Source organism: Ranitomeya variabilis, chromosome 2, assembly GCF_051348905.1.
Source record: "Ranitomeya variabilis isolate aRanVar5 chromosome 2, aRanVar5.hap1, whole genome shotgun sequence".
Taxonomy (NCBI): Eukaryota; Metazoa; Chordata; class Amphibia; order Anura; family Dendrobatidae; genus Ranitomeya; species Ranitomeya variabilis.
This window is the reverse complement of record NC_135233.1, coordinates 162052149-162066993: the sequence shown is the minus strand read 5'-3', so window position 1 is coordinate 162066993 and position 14845 is coordinate 162052149. Positions and strand designations below refer to the sequence as shown.

Here is a 14845-nt window from a genome sequence, read left to right as displayed (position 1 = left end):
GGGAATGTTTAGCTTGCACAAAAGAAGACAGAGGAGACTTAATAGCTGCCTTAAAAAATATCTGTAGGGCTGTCACACTGTAGAGGGATCATCATTATTCTCATTTGCACAAGGGAAGACTAGAAGCAATGGGATGAAACTGAATGGGAGGAGACACAGATTAGATATTAGAAAAAACTTTTTGACAGTGAATGTGATCAATAAGTGGAACAGGCTGCCACGAGAGGTGGTGAGTTCTCCTCCAATGGAAGTCTTCAAACAGAGGTGGGACAGACATTGGGATGATTTAGTGAATCCCTGTATTGTGCAGGGGGCTGGACATGAGGACTAGTGATGAGCGAGTGTACTCGTTGGTCGGGTTTTCCCTAGCACGCTGGGGTGATCTCCGAGTATTTGTGACTGCTCGGAGATTTAGTTTTTGTTGCCTCAGCTGCAAGATTTACAGCTAATAGACAGCTTGAATACATGTGGGGATTCCCTAGCAACCCCCACATGTACTCAGGCTGGCTAGCAGCTGTACATCATGCAGCTGCAACAACAAAAACTAAATCTCTGAGCACTTACAAATACTCGAAGATCACCCGAGCGTGGTAGGCAGTGGCGTAACTACAAAGTTATGGGCCCCGGTGCGAACTTCCAAATGGGGCCCCCCCCCTACCCCCCCACCTTCCCCCGCCCCCGCAACCCCCCCACCTTCCCCCGCCCCGCTTCCCCTAGATACGCCTCGGACTGTTGCAGGAATCTCCTGCACTGCAACATGGTGTTGGGTGCCAGCACAGCCCGCACAGTGGTATATCCAGCACAGCCCGCACAGTGGTATATCCAGCACAGCCCGCACAGTGGTATATCCAGCACAGACCGCACAGTGGTATATCCAGCACAGACCGCACAGTGGTATATCCAGCACAGACCGCACAGTGGTATATCCAGCACAGACCGCACAGTGGTATATCCAGCACAGACCGCACAGTGGTATATCCAGCACAGACCGCACAGTGGTATATCCAGCACAGACCGCACAGTGGTATATCCAGCACAGACCGCACAGTGGTATATCCAGCACAGACCGCACAGTGGTATATCCAGCACAGACCGCACAGTGGTATATCCAGCACAGACCGCACAGTGGTATATCCAGCACAGACCGCACAGTGGTATATCCAGCACAGACCGCACAGTGGTATATCCAGCACAGCCCTCACAGTGGTATATCCAGCACAGACCGCACAGTGGTATATCCAGCACAGACCGCACAGTGGTATATCCAGCACAGACCGCACAGTGGTATATCCAGCACAGACCGCACAGTGGTATATCCAGCACAGACCGCACAGTGGTATATCCAGCACAGCCCGCACAGTGGTATATCCAGCACAGCCCGCACAGTGGTATATCCAGCACAGACCGCACAGTGGTATATCCAGCACAGACCGCACAGTGGTATATCCAGCACAGACCGCACAGTGGTATATCCAGCACAGACCGCACAGTGGTATATCCAGCACAGACCGCACAGTGGTATATCCAGCACAGACCGCACAGTGGTATATCCAGCACAGACCGCACAGTGGTATATCCAGCACAGACCGCACAGTGGTATATACAGCACAGCCCGCACAGTGGTATATACAGCAGAGCCCGCACAGTGGTATATAGAGCACAGCCCGCACAGTGTTATATACAGCAGAGCCCGCACAGTGGTATATACAGCAGAGCCCGCACAGTGGTATATCCAGCACAGACCGCACAGTGGTATATCCAGCACAGACCGCACAGTGGTATATCCAGCACAGACCGCACAGTGGTATATCCAGCACAGACCGCACAGTGGTATATCCAGCAGAGACCGCACAGTGGTATATACAGCACAGCCCGCACAGTGTTATATACAGCAGAGCCCGCACAGTGGTATATAGAGCACAGCCCGCACAGTGGTATATACAGCACAGCCCGCACAGTGTTATATACAGCAGAGCCCGCACAGTGGTATATAGAGCACAGCCCGCACAGTGTTATATACAGCAGAGCCCGCACAGTGGTATATACAGCAGAGCCCGCACAGTGGTATATACAGCAGAGCCCGCACAGTGGTATATACAGCAGAGCCCGCACAGGGATATATACAGCAGAGCCCGCACAGGGATATATACAGCACAGCCCCCACAGGGGTATATACAGCAGAGCCCGCACAGGGATATATACAGCACAGCCCCCACAGGGGTATATACAGCACAGCCCACATCTCATCTCATCTCATCCCCCCCCCCCCCGATAATGGCCCCACAGTCCGGTTAAAAAGAAAAAAAAAAAAAAAAACTCTCCTCACCTTTCCTTTTGCCCGCGCTGCTCCTGGCGGCTGCAGTCTGCCCAGGACACTGCAGGTGCGCGATTATATGACGTCATTGCGCACCCGCAGTGTACTGTCAGAGGCAGAGCGGGGAATGATGGGAGAGGGAGCGTCAGGTGACGCTCTCTCCTCCCATCATTGCATTGAACTATACCGGTGTCATAGACGCCGGTATAGTTAAATGCGGCGGCGGCACTGGGGGGGTTCCGGGGGAGGAACAGTGCAGCGGCCCACTACTGGCATCGGCTCTTCTGGCATTTGCCAGAAGTGCCCGATGGCCAGCCTGGCCCTGCTCAGACCTGCCGGCCCGGGGCCCCTGACCTGCGGGGCCCGGTCGCAATGGCGACCGCTGCGACCGCGGTAGTTACGCCCCTGGTGGTAGGGAAAACCCAAGCAACGAGTATATTCGCTCATCACTAATGATGACCCAGGAGGTCCCTCCCAACTCTAACATTCTATGATGAAGACCCCCATCCCCCCACAGCCCACCCCGGAGCACGAGCATATCATTAACTAAAAACTGAAAATAAGGATTAAACAACCACAAGACGGATTTCATCACCCAAGGTATCACTGTAATCAGTAGAACGGCGCCGACCTGACACTGTGTGTAGGTTACTGAGCACAATCCTGCTGACAGGTTCCCTTTAAAGGAAAAATCAGGGTAAAAAAAAAAAAAACACAAATGTTGAAATACCCTCCTTCAAAAGGTCTTGTATGATCTTATGTGGGGGACAATATGTAAAATATGAAATATAAATAAAAAGCAGGAAAAACAAAACATGAATTAAAAAAAAAAAGCAGTTTCCAAACCAAACTCCTGTTACTAGCCCTGACTCTGGAGAAAGAAACGTCTGGTGTATAAAAATAATTGTCACAGAAAGGGGAACATGTAACATATATCTCGTGGTCCTTTCTGGTAACAAAAAAAAAAAAAAAAAAGTTAAACATTTATACTCCATTCTCCCGGCCATATGGCCTCAGCGCCCGCGGACTCCCGTCACCCGACATATGACGTCACTGACCGAAGGTTAGTCAGTAAACATTGGAGCACGGATTGGCCCCCGGCCCGCAGCCTCCAGCCCCGCGCTATCAGCGGAGTGACACAGGCAGGCGCTCGGCCACTGACAGAACAGGCGTCAGCGATGGTCCTACAGCCACAGCCAATCAGGACACAGCGAGACATCTGATCCGAGCCCCGGCCAATCACGTAGTCACAAGCACACATGGGTCTACGCCAAACAGCCAGTCAGCAGCAAGGATTAGGAAAGCTGACTGACTCCAGTTTTGGCTCCTCCGTTCGTTTCATGACTAAAGAATGACTATGCCTGAGCTGGTCACAGACTCTGCGCCATGTGTAGGGGCCACAGCGCCCCCCTCGTACAGGGCATGCAGGGGCCACAGCGCCGCCCCCCTCGTACAGGGCATGCAGGGGCCACAGCGCCGCCCCCCTCGTACAGGGCATGCAGGGGCCACAGCGCCGCCCCCCTCGTACAGGGCATGCAGGGGCCACAGCGCCGCCCCCCTCGTACAGGGCATGCAGGGGCCACAGCGCCGCCCCCCTCGTACAGGGCATGCAGGGGCCACAGCGCCGCCCCCCTCGTACAGGGCATGCAGGGGCCACAGCGCCGCCCCCCTCGTACAGGGCATGCAGGGGCCACAGCGCCGCCCCCCTCGTACAGGGCATGCAGGGGCCACAGCGCCGCCCCCCTCGTACAGGGCATGCAGGGGCCACAGCGCCGCCCCCCTCGTACAGGGCATGCAGGGGCCACAGCGCCGCCCCCCTCGTACAGGGCATGCAGGGGCCACAGCGCCGCCCCCCTCGTACAGGGCATGCAGGGGCCACAGCGCCGCCCCCCTCGTACAGGGCATGCAGGGGCCACAGCGCCGCCCCCCTCGTACAGGGCATGCAGGGGCCACAGCGCCGCCCCCCTCGTACAGGGCATGCAGGGGCCACAGCGCCCCCCTCGTACAGGGCATGCAGGGGCCACAGCGCCGCCCCCCTCGTACAGGGCATGCAGGGGCCACAGCGCCGCCCCCCTCGTACAGGGCATGCAGGGGCCACAGCGCCGCCCCCCTCGTACAGGGCATGCAGGGGCCACAGCGCCGCCCCCCTCGTACAGGGCATGCAGGGGCCACAGCGCCGCCCCCCTCGTACAGGGCATGCAGGGGCCACAGCGCCGCCCCCCTCGTACAGGGCATGCAGGGGCCACAGCGCCGCCCCCCTCGTACAGGGCATGCAGGGGCCACAGCGCCGCCCTCGTACAGGGCATGCAGGGGCCACAGCGCCGCCCTCGTACAGGGCATGCAGGGACCACAGCGCCGCCCTCGTACAGGGCTTGCAGGGGACTACAGCGCCCCCCTCGTACAGGGCATGCAGGGGCCACAGCGCCCCCCTCGTACAGGGCATGCAGGGGACTACAGCCGCAGCGCGCACTGCCTCGGGCCGGGAGACACGGCGCGCCATGTATAGCCAGTACAGGCAGCGCAGCATCCAACACCGAGCCACAGAAATGATAGGAGTGTGTGCAGTCAGTAATGGCGGAGCCCCCAACACAAACCACCTGTCAGCGGCAAACATGACAGGCTACAGAGCGACCCCCGGAGCGGCCCCTGCCCCCATCCCAGCAGCACTGGCCATAATGCTTCCTGGCGAGGCTGTGCTCTGTGCACTCTGAAAAGGAAAGAGTTAAACCAATACTATGAGGAGTATGTGACTATGGTGGGACTCCGAGCATTACCTATAGGGGTGCGGACCGCTGCCACAATCACCACCGGATCCTGGGGAGAGCTCATGTTCCCGGCGCTGTCAGCTCTCCGCGGAGTCTGCACTGACAAGTCTGACACTCACTGCCTTGCTCTGTGTAATTATTACTATGCTTTGTGCCTTCCTAGATGACAGGCTGGGAGCTGAAGAGTAGGAAACTGCTCCATCTGCTGGCGCGGAGGAGACAAGCCTTTTCTCGCTGACATTACAATGTCGTTTTTTCTCTGATAATTTAGAATTCCCATCTCTGAGATCCTCTCCCAACAGGTAGTAGGTCATAAACATACTACAGGAGAGAGGAGCGCGAGTAGGGTCTTAGGCTACGTTCACACGATCCTTTTTTCACTGCGGATTTTTCCGGTCCTTTTTCGGGAAAATCCGCAGTGAAAAACGGCGGTGCTTCTCTCTGCGGTTTTGTGTCCTTTTTCTACTGCGGATTCCACTGCGGGTTTCCAACTGCAGTTTCCTATTGGTGCTGTTGGAAACCCGCAGCGGAATCCGCAGAAAGAATTGACATGGTACTTCTTTTTTCTGCAGGCAAATATGCGCGGATTTGCCGGCAAAAAAAAGGATCGTCGGCACAGCGGATTTTGTTTTCCATAGGGTAACATTGTACTGTACCCTGCATGGAAAACTGCTGCGGATCCGCAGCTGCAATTCCGCTGCGGATCCGCAGCAAAAACCGCATCGTGTGAACATAGCCTTAGGCTGGTTTCACACTTGCGTTTTGATCTGCAGCGTTTTAAAAAAAAAACGCATGTGGTGAAAAAACGCATGTAAACGCGGCAAAACGCCGCGTTTTTTAGACGAATGCGTTTTTGCATGCAGAAAAAACGCGGCATTTTGCCGCGTTTACATGCGTTTTTTCCTGCGTTTGCGTTTTTTAAACGCATGCTGAGAAGTGTGTGACAGCTGCCAATCATCAAAATCAACTAGAAAACCCACTATAAACAGAAATAGCTAGGGTTAGGGTTAGGATCCCTAGGGTTAGGGTTAGGATCCCTAGTAACCCTAGGGATCCTAACCCTAACCCTAGGGATCCTAACCCTAACCCTAACCCTAGGGATCCTAACCCTAACTCTAACCCTAACCCTAAGGGTTAGGATCCTAACCCTAACCCTAAGGGTTAGGGTTAGGATCCCTAGGGTTAGGGTTAGGATCCCTAGGGTTAGGGTTAGGGTTTTCTTGTTTTTTCTTGTGGTTAGGGTTAGGGTTTTCTTGTTTTTTCTTGTGGTTAGGGTTAGGGTTTTCTTGTGTTTTTCTAAAAAAACGCATGCGTTTACATAGACAGCAATACATTTTTTTGCCTCGAATAAACGCATGCATTTTTTTGCGGCAAAAAAACGCCGCTAGAAATTACTACAGGTTGCATTTCTGCAACTGAACGCACGTGTCAAAAAACGCATGCGTTGCCGAAAACACGTCAAAACGCATGCTAAAAAACGCATGCGGTTTTTAATGTTAAGTATAGAAAAAAAACGCATGCGTTTTTTAGCGCTAAAACGCTGCAGATCAAAACGCAAGTGTGAAACCAGCCTCATCCAATAGATACAATATTCTGCCCAATCAGACTGCACTCACCTGATAGATCTTTGTACTAGCGCGTGGAAACTCGTCAGAGCTGACAGCCCCCGCAGATCCACTGGGCAAACTGGTGACCAAGTCATAGTGCTAAACTGGAGACATTTGTGGCTAGTTTCTGCGTTGCTGTATGAAGTCCGATCAACACAATTTATGGATAAAAGGGTTGTTATAGCATCTCCTGAGGAAGAAGACCTCAACGAAACGCGTTGAGTGAATGAGTGAATAAACCATCATCTTTTATCCATAAATTGTGTTGATCGGACTTCATACAGCAGCGCAGAAACTAGCCACAAATGTCTCCAGTTTAACAACACGTAGTAGGTGTGATAATAACAATATTAGTAAATACCTCTAATTAGTAATGTCGTATAGTTCTTCTGATTCGCTATGCTGCTTGCCCCATGTGCAGGGCATTGCAGTAGCTTAGGTATCCATGGTTACGAGCATAAGTATGGATGTAAATTGCGTGGTCCTGTCTGATGGGCGAATCCACATCACAATCAAACACTACCTCTTCTATCCGGATGGAAGTGGCTAACGTCTTTGCATCATCCGCACAGTGCCCGAAGTCTCGTGCCGGCGCAGTGGAATCAGACTGGCAGTGTGAAGCACCAGTGCCCTGGCTGTTCAGTAGGGCAGAGTGAGGAGCGCCCGTGCAGATCCCTGATTCCACCCCGCAGGTGCGAGACTTCGAGCAGTACCTGGATGACATAGAGATGTCTGCCACTTCCAACCTCATAGGAGAGGATGCGCTGGAAGGGACCGATGTGGCGCTGATGGCAATCTGGATTCGCCCATCGGTCCAGACTATACAATTTACATACATAGTGGAACATGTATAAAACACATTTTCAGAGGTGCGCAGGGGCGCCTCTGTGGATATAAAGGTGTTGTAGGAAACCCATTTAAATGATCGTAAAAGTTATTTTTTTTTATAAGTGAAAATCCTGGTGACAGGTTCCCTTTAAAATGGTAGTTGGATGGCTTTACATCCAACCAAGGACAACATCTGCGCAGAGTTTGTATGGTCTCCCCGTATTGGCATGTGTTCCTCCCACACTCCAAAGGTGTCCTGATAGGGAATCTAGATTGTGAGCCCCAATAGAGTAAGTAATGATCATGTCTGTAAAATGCTGTGGAAATTATTGGGGCTATACTGTACAAGGGAGAAAAATAAAGATACAAAAGGAAAATGGGTGGATGCAAAGTTTGGGCACCCTGCGTGGTTAGTACCTAGATGCACCCCCTTTTGCAAGTATCAAAGCTTGTAAACGCTTTTTGTAACCAGAAAATAGTCTTTCAATTCTTGCTTGAGGGATTTTCATCTATTCTTCTAGTTCTGTGAGATTCTTGGGTCTCCATCCTGCTCCATATATGTCCACTCATACTGGCCCCATATGTCTTGATCCTGCTCCCCTATATGTCCGCTCGTACTGGCCCCATATGTCTTGATCCTGCTCCCCTACATGTCCGCTCGTACTGGCCCCATATGTCTTGATCCTGCTCCCCTATATGTCCGCTCGTACTGGCACCAGGTCTTGATCCTGCTCCCCGATATGTCCTCTCATACTGGCCCCATATGTCTTGATCCTGTTCCCCTATATATCCTCTCATACTGGCACCTTATGTCTTGATCCTGCTCCCCTATATGTCCTCTCATACTGGCCCCATATGTCTTGATCCTGCTCCCCTATATGTCTGCTTATACTGGCCCCATGTCTTGATCCTGCTTCCCTATATGTCCTCTCATACTGGCCCCATATGTCTTGATCCTGCTCCCCTATATGTCCGCTCGTACTGGCCCCATATGTCTTGATCCTGCTCCCCTATATGTCCACTCGTACTGGCACCAGGTCTTGATCCTGCTCCCCTATGTCCTCTCATACTGGCCCCATGTCTTGATCCTGCTCCCCTATATGTCCGCTCATACTGACACCATATGTCTTGATCCTGCTCCCCTATATGTCCTCTCATACTGGCACCATATGTCTTGATCCTGCTCCCCTATATGTCCTCTCATACTGGCCCCATGTCTTGATCCTGTTCCCCTATATGTCCTCTCATACTGGCACCTTATGTCTTGATCCTGCTCCCCTATATGTCCTCTCATACTGGCCCCATATGTCTTGATCCTGCTCCCCTATATGTCTGCTTATACTGGCCCCATATGTCTTGATCCTGCTCCCCTATATGTCCTCTCATACTGGCCCCATATGTCTTGATCCTGCTCCCCTATATGTCTGCTTATACTGGCCCCATGTCTTGATCCTGCTCCCCTATATGTCCTCTCATACTGGCCCCATATGTCTTGATCCTGCTCCCCTATATGTCCGCTCGTACTGGCCCCATATGTCTTGATCCTGCTCCCCTATATGTCCGCTCGTACTGGCACCAGGTCTTGATCCTGCTCCCCGATATGTCCTCTCATACTGGCCCCATATGTCTTGATCCTGTTCCCCTATATATCCTCTCATACTGGCACCTTATGTCTTGATCCTGCTCCCCTATATGTCCTCTCATACTGGCCCCATATGTCTTGATCCTGCTCCCCTATATGTCTGCTTATACTGGCCCCATATGTCTTGATCCTGCTCCCCTATATGTCCTCTCATACTGGCCCCATATGTCTTGATCCTGCTCCCCTATATGTCTGCTTATACTGGCCCCATATGTCTTGATCCTGCTCCCCTATATGTCCTCTCATACTGGCCCCATATGTCTTGATCCTGCTCCCCTATATGTCCGCTCGTACTGGCCCCATATGTCTTGATCCTGCTCCCCTATATGTCCGCTCGTACTGGCACCAGGTCTTGATCCTGCTCCCCGATATGTCCTCTCATACTGGCCCCATATGTCTTGATCCTGCTCCCCTATATGTCTGCTTATACTGGCCCCATATGTCTTGATCCTGCTCCCCTATATGTCCTCTCATACTGGCCCCATATGTCTTGATCCTGCTCCCCTATATGTCTGCTTATACTGGCCCCATATGTCTTGATCCTGCTCCCCTATATGTCCTCTCATACTGGCCCCATATGTCTTGATCCTGCTCCCCTATATGTCCGCTCGTACTGGCCCCATATGTCTTGATCCTGCTCCCCTATATGTCCGCTCGTACTGGCACCAGGTCTTGATCCTGCTCCCCGATATGTCCTCTCATACTGGCCCCATATGTCTTGATCCTGTTCCCCTATATATCCTCTCATACTGGCACCTTATGTCTTGATCCTGCTCCCCTATATGTCCTCTCATACTGGCCCCATATGTCTTGATCCTGCTCCCCTATATGTCTGCTTATACTGGCCCCATATGTCTTGATCCTGCTCCCCTATATGTCCTCTCATACTGGCCCCATATGTCTTGATCCTGCTCCCCTATATGTCTGCTTATACTGGCCCCATATGTCTTGATCCTGCTCCCCTATATGTCCTCTCATACTGGCCCCATATGTCTTGATCCTGCTCCCCTATATGTCCGCTCGTACTGGCCCCATATGTCTTGATCCTGCTCCCCTATATGTCCGCTCGTACTGGCACCAGGTCTTGATCCTGCTCCCCGATATGTCCTCTCATACTGGCCCCATATGTCTTGATCCTGTTCCCCTATATATCCTCTCATACTGGCACCTTATGTCTTGATCCTGCTCCCCTATATGTCCTCTCATACTGGCCCCATATGTCTTGATCCTGCTCCCCTATATGTCTGCTTATACTGGCCCCATGTCTTGATCCTGCTTCCCTATATGTCCTCTCATACTGGCCCCATATGTCTTGATCCTGCTCCCCTATATGTCCGCTCGTACTGGCCCCATATGTCTTGATCCTGCTCCCCTATATGTCCACTCGTACTGGCACCAGGTCTTGATCCTGCTCCCCTATGTCCTCTCATACTGGCCCCATGTCTTGATCCTGCTCCCCTATATGTCCGCTCATACTGACACCATATGTCTTGATCCTGCTCCCCTATATGTCCTCTCATACTGGCACCATATGTCTTGATCCTGCTCCCCTATATGTCCTCTCATACTGGCCCCATGTCTTGATCCTGTTCCCCTATATGTCCTCTCATACTGGCACCTTATGTCTTGATCCTGCTCCCCTATATGTCCTCTCATACTGGCCCCATATGTCTTGATCCTGCTCCCCTATATGTCTGCTTATACTGGCCCCATATGTCTTGATCCTGCTCCCCTATATGTCCTCTCATACTGGCCCCATATGTCTTGATCCTGCTCCCCTATATGTCTGCTTATACTGGCCCCATATGTCTTGATCCTGCTCCCCTATATGTCCTCTCATACTGGCCCCATATGTCTTGATCCTGCTCCCCTATATGTCCGCTCGTACTGGCCCCATATGTCTTGATCCTGCTCCCCTATATGTCCGCTCGTACTGGCACCAGGTCTTGATCCTGCTCCCCTATGTCCTCTCATACTGGCCCCATATGTCTTGATCCTGCTCCCCTATATGTCCGCTCATACTGGCACCAGGTCTTGATCCTGCTCCCCTATGTCCTCTCATACTGGCCCCATATGTCATGATCCTGCTCCCCTATATGTCCGCTCGTACTGGCACCAGGTCTTGATCCTGCTCCCCTATATGTCCTCTCATACTGGCCCCATATGTCTTGATCCTGCTCCCCTATATGTCCGCTCATACTGGCACCATATGTCTTGATCCTGCTTCCCTATATGTCCTCTCATACTGGCACCATATGTCTTGATCCTGCTCCCCTATATGTCCTCTCATACTGGCCCCATGTCTTGATCCTGTTCCCCTATATGTCCTCTCATACTGGCACCTTATGTCTTGATCCTGCTCCCCTATATGTCCTCTCATACTGGCCCCATATGTCTTGATCCTGCTCCCCTATATGTCTGCTTATACTGGCCCCATATGTCTTGATCCTGCTCCCCTATATGTCTGCTTATACTGGCCCCATATGTCTTGATCCTGCTCCCCTATATGTCCGCTCGTACTGGCCCCATATGTCTTGATCCTGCTCCCCTATATGTCCGCTCGTACTGGCACCAGGTCTTGATCCTGCTCCCCTATGTCCTCTCATACTGGCCCCATGTCTTGATCCTGCTCCCCTATATGTCCGCTCATACTGGCACCAGGTCTTGATCCTGCTCCCCATGTCCTCTCATACTGGCCCCATATGTCTTGATCCTGCTCCCCTATATGTCCGCTCGTACTGGCACCAGGTCTTGATCCTGCTCCCCTATATGTCCTCTCATACTGGCCCCATGTCTTGATCCTGTTCCCCTATATGTCCTCTCATACTGGCACCTTATGTCTTGATCCTGCTCCCCTATATGTCCTCTCATACTGGCCCCATGTCTTGATCCTGCTCCCCTATATGTCTGCTTATACTGGCCCCATATGTCTTGATCCTGCTCCCCTATATGTCCTCTCATACTGGCCCCATATGTCTTGATCCTGCTCCCCGATATGTCCTCTCATACTGGCCCCATGTCTTGATCCTGCTCCCCTATATGTCTTCTCATACTGGCCCCATATGTCTTGATCCTGCTCCCCTATGTCCTCTCATACTGGCCCCATATGTCTTGATCCTGCTCCCCGATATGTCCTCTCATACTGGCCCCATGTCTTGATCCTGCTCCCCTATATGTCTTCTCATACTGGCCCCATATGTCTTGATCCTGCTCCCCTATGTCCTCTCATACTGGCCCCATATGTCTTGATCTTGCTCCCCTATGTCTTCTCATACTGGCCCCATGTCTTGATCCTGCTCCCCGATATGTCCTCTCATACTGGCCCCATATGTCTTGATCCTGCTCCCCTATGTCCTCTCATACTGGCCCCATGTCATGATCCTGCTCCCCTATATGTCCTCTCATACTGGCCCCATATGTCTTGATCCTGCTCCCCGATATGTCCTCTCATACTGGCCCCATGTCTTGATCCTGCTCCCCTATATGTCCTCTCATACTGGCCCCATATGTCTTGATCCTGCTCCCCTATATGTCCTCTCATACTGGCCCCATGTCTTGATCCTGTTCCCCTATATGTCCTCTCATACTGGCACCTTATGTCTTGATCCTGCTCCCCGATATGTCCTCTCGTACTGGCCCCATGTCTTGATCCTGCTCCCCTATATGTCCTCTCATACTGGCCCCATATGTCTTGATCCTGCTCCCCTATATGTCCTCTCATACTGGCCCCATATGTCTTGATCCTGCTCCCCTATATGTCCTCTCATACTGGCCCCATGTCTTGATCCTGCTCCCCTATATGTCCTCTCACCCTGTCTCCCCATGTTGCAGATTTCAGTGAAAAGAAAAAGTTTCTCCTTACCTGGGAGCGGTCCAGCTGTGTTCTCTTTTTCAACCATTTGAGGTGCGGATTCGCTGGCGCATGACAGTGACGTCATATGCCAGCGACGTGCGTATTGACATCAGCCGCTGGCCTGAATGCTAGCACAGGCTTCCAGTATCCGTTGTTTCAGATGCTGCACATCTCCTATCTTCACAACATAGACAATTGCCTTCAGATGACCCAAGATAAAAGTCTATGGGGGTCAGATCGGGAGACCTTGGTGGCCCTTCAACTGGCCCACGACGACCAATCCACTTTCCAGGAAACTGTCTATGTAGGAATGCTGGGAACTGACACCCATAATGTGGTGGTGCACCATCTTGCTGGAACAACTCGGGGAACGTGCCATCTTCAGTGCATAAAGAGGGCAACACATCATCATGTAGCAATTTAAAATATCCAGTGGCATTGAGGTTTCCATTGATGAAGAATGGCCCCACTATCTTTGTATCCCTTATACCACACCATACCATCAATTTTTGTGTTCCAATAGTCTTGGAGGGATCTATCCACTGTGGGTTAGTGTCAGAACAATAGCAGTGGTTGTTTGTTAACTTCACCATTCACAAAAAAGTTTGCCTCATCACTGAACATAATGTTCTGTGTAAACTGAGGGCCCTGTTCCAATTTTTGTTTTGCCCATTCTGCAAATTCAGCGTGCTGATCTGGGTCATCCTCGTTGAGATGCTGCAGGAGCTGGATTTTGTAAGGGTGCCATTTGTGAGTAGCTAATATCCGCAGAAGGGATGTTCGACTGATGCTACTCTCCAGTGACATGCGGCGAGTGCTACGCTGTGGGCCCTTGCAGAATGAAGCTTGGACAGCCACTGATGTTTCTTCATTAGTGACAGTTTTCTTGCGTCCACATTTTGGCAAACCCAACACTGAACCTGTTTCACGAAATTTGGCAAGCAGTTTGCAAACTGTAGCATGGGAGATGGGTGGTCTCGTAGGGTGTCTTGCATTGAAATCTGCTGCAATGATCCTGGTACTGCGTTCACCAGACAACACAATTTCTATCCGCTCCTCACGTGTTAACCTCTGTGACATGTCAATGGCTGTAAACAAAGAGAAACTTGTAAATAACTCATGAAAGAATAACGTATTGTTAAAACCAAGCACACCATTGTTTTTCTTGTGAAATTTTCAATAAGTTTGATGTGTCACATGACCAACCCTCTTCCCATTGAAAAAAATGAAGTTGGATCCAAAATGGCTGACTTCAAAATGGCCACCATGGTCACCACCCATCTTGAAAAGTTTTCCCCCTCCTATATACCATTGTGCCACAAACAGGAAGTTGATATCACCAACCATTCCCATTTTATTTAGGTGTATCCATATAAATGGCCCACCCTATATATGCAGATGGGTAAGGAATTGGCTAAATGACAGGAAACAAAGAGTTGTCATAAATGGTACGTTCTCTAAATGAGATATAGTCAGCAGTGGGGTTCTCCAGAAATCTGTGCTAGGAATGATTCTCTTTAACCTCTTTATTAATTACCTAGTGGATGGGATTAAGAGAAAAGTGTCAGTCTTTACTGACGACACCACACTGTGTAGGATACTAAAATCGGACCTTGATATTACAATTTTAAAAAACGATCTGAATGAGATGACTGAATGGGCAAACACTTGGCAAATCAGATTTAATGTAGATAAATGTAAAGTAATACACCTAGGATGGAGAAATCCTATTGCTGCATATACACTGCTCAAAAAAATAAAGGGAACACTAAAATCCCACATCCTAGATATCACTGAATGAAATATTCCAGTTGTAAATCTTTATTCATTACATAG

At 51.0% G+C, this 14845-nt stretch overlaps 1 protein-coding gene across 1 annotated transcript in view; it reads right to left on the bottom strand.

Annotated features, from left to right (window-relative positions):
* The window catches only part of LOC143804729 (acetyl-CoA acetyltransferase, cytosolic-like), a 39033-nt gene extending 33750 nt beyond the window's left edge, over window positions 1-5283 (bottom strand). The window contains exon 1 of the mRNA XM_077283119.1: window positions 5089-5283. Within this exon, the coding sequence (XP_077139234.1) occupies window positions 5089-5143 (55 nt within the window). The 5' untranslated portion in view covers window positions 5144-5283. The remainder of the gene's footprint in view (window positions 1-5088) is intronic.
* Between the last annotated feature and the right edge of the window lie 9562 nt (window positions 5284-14845).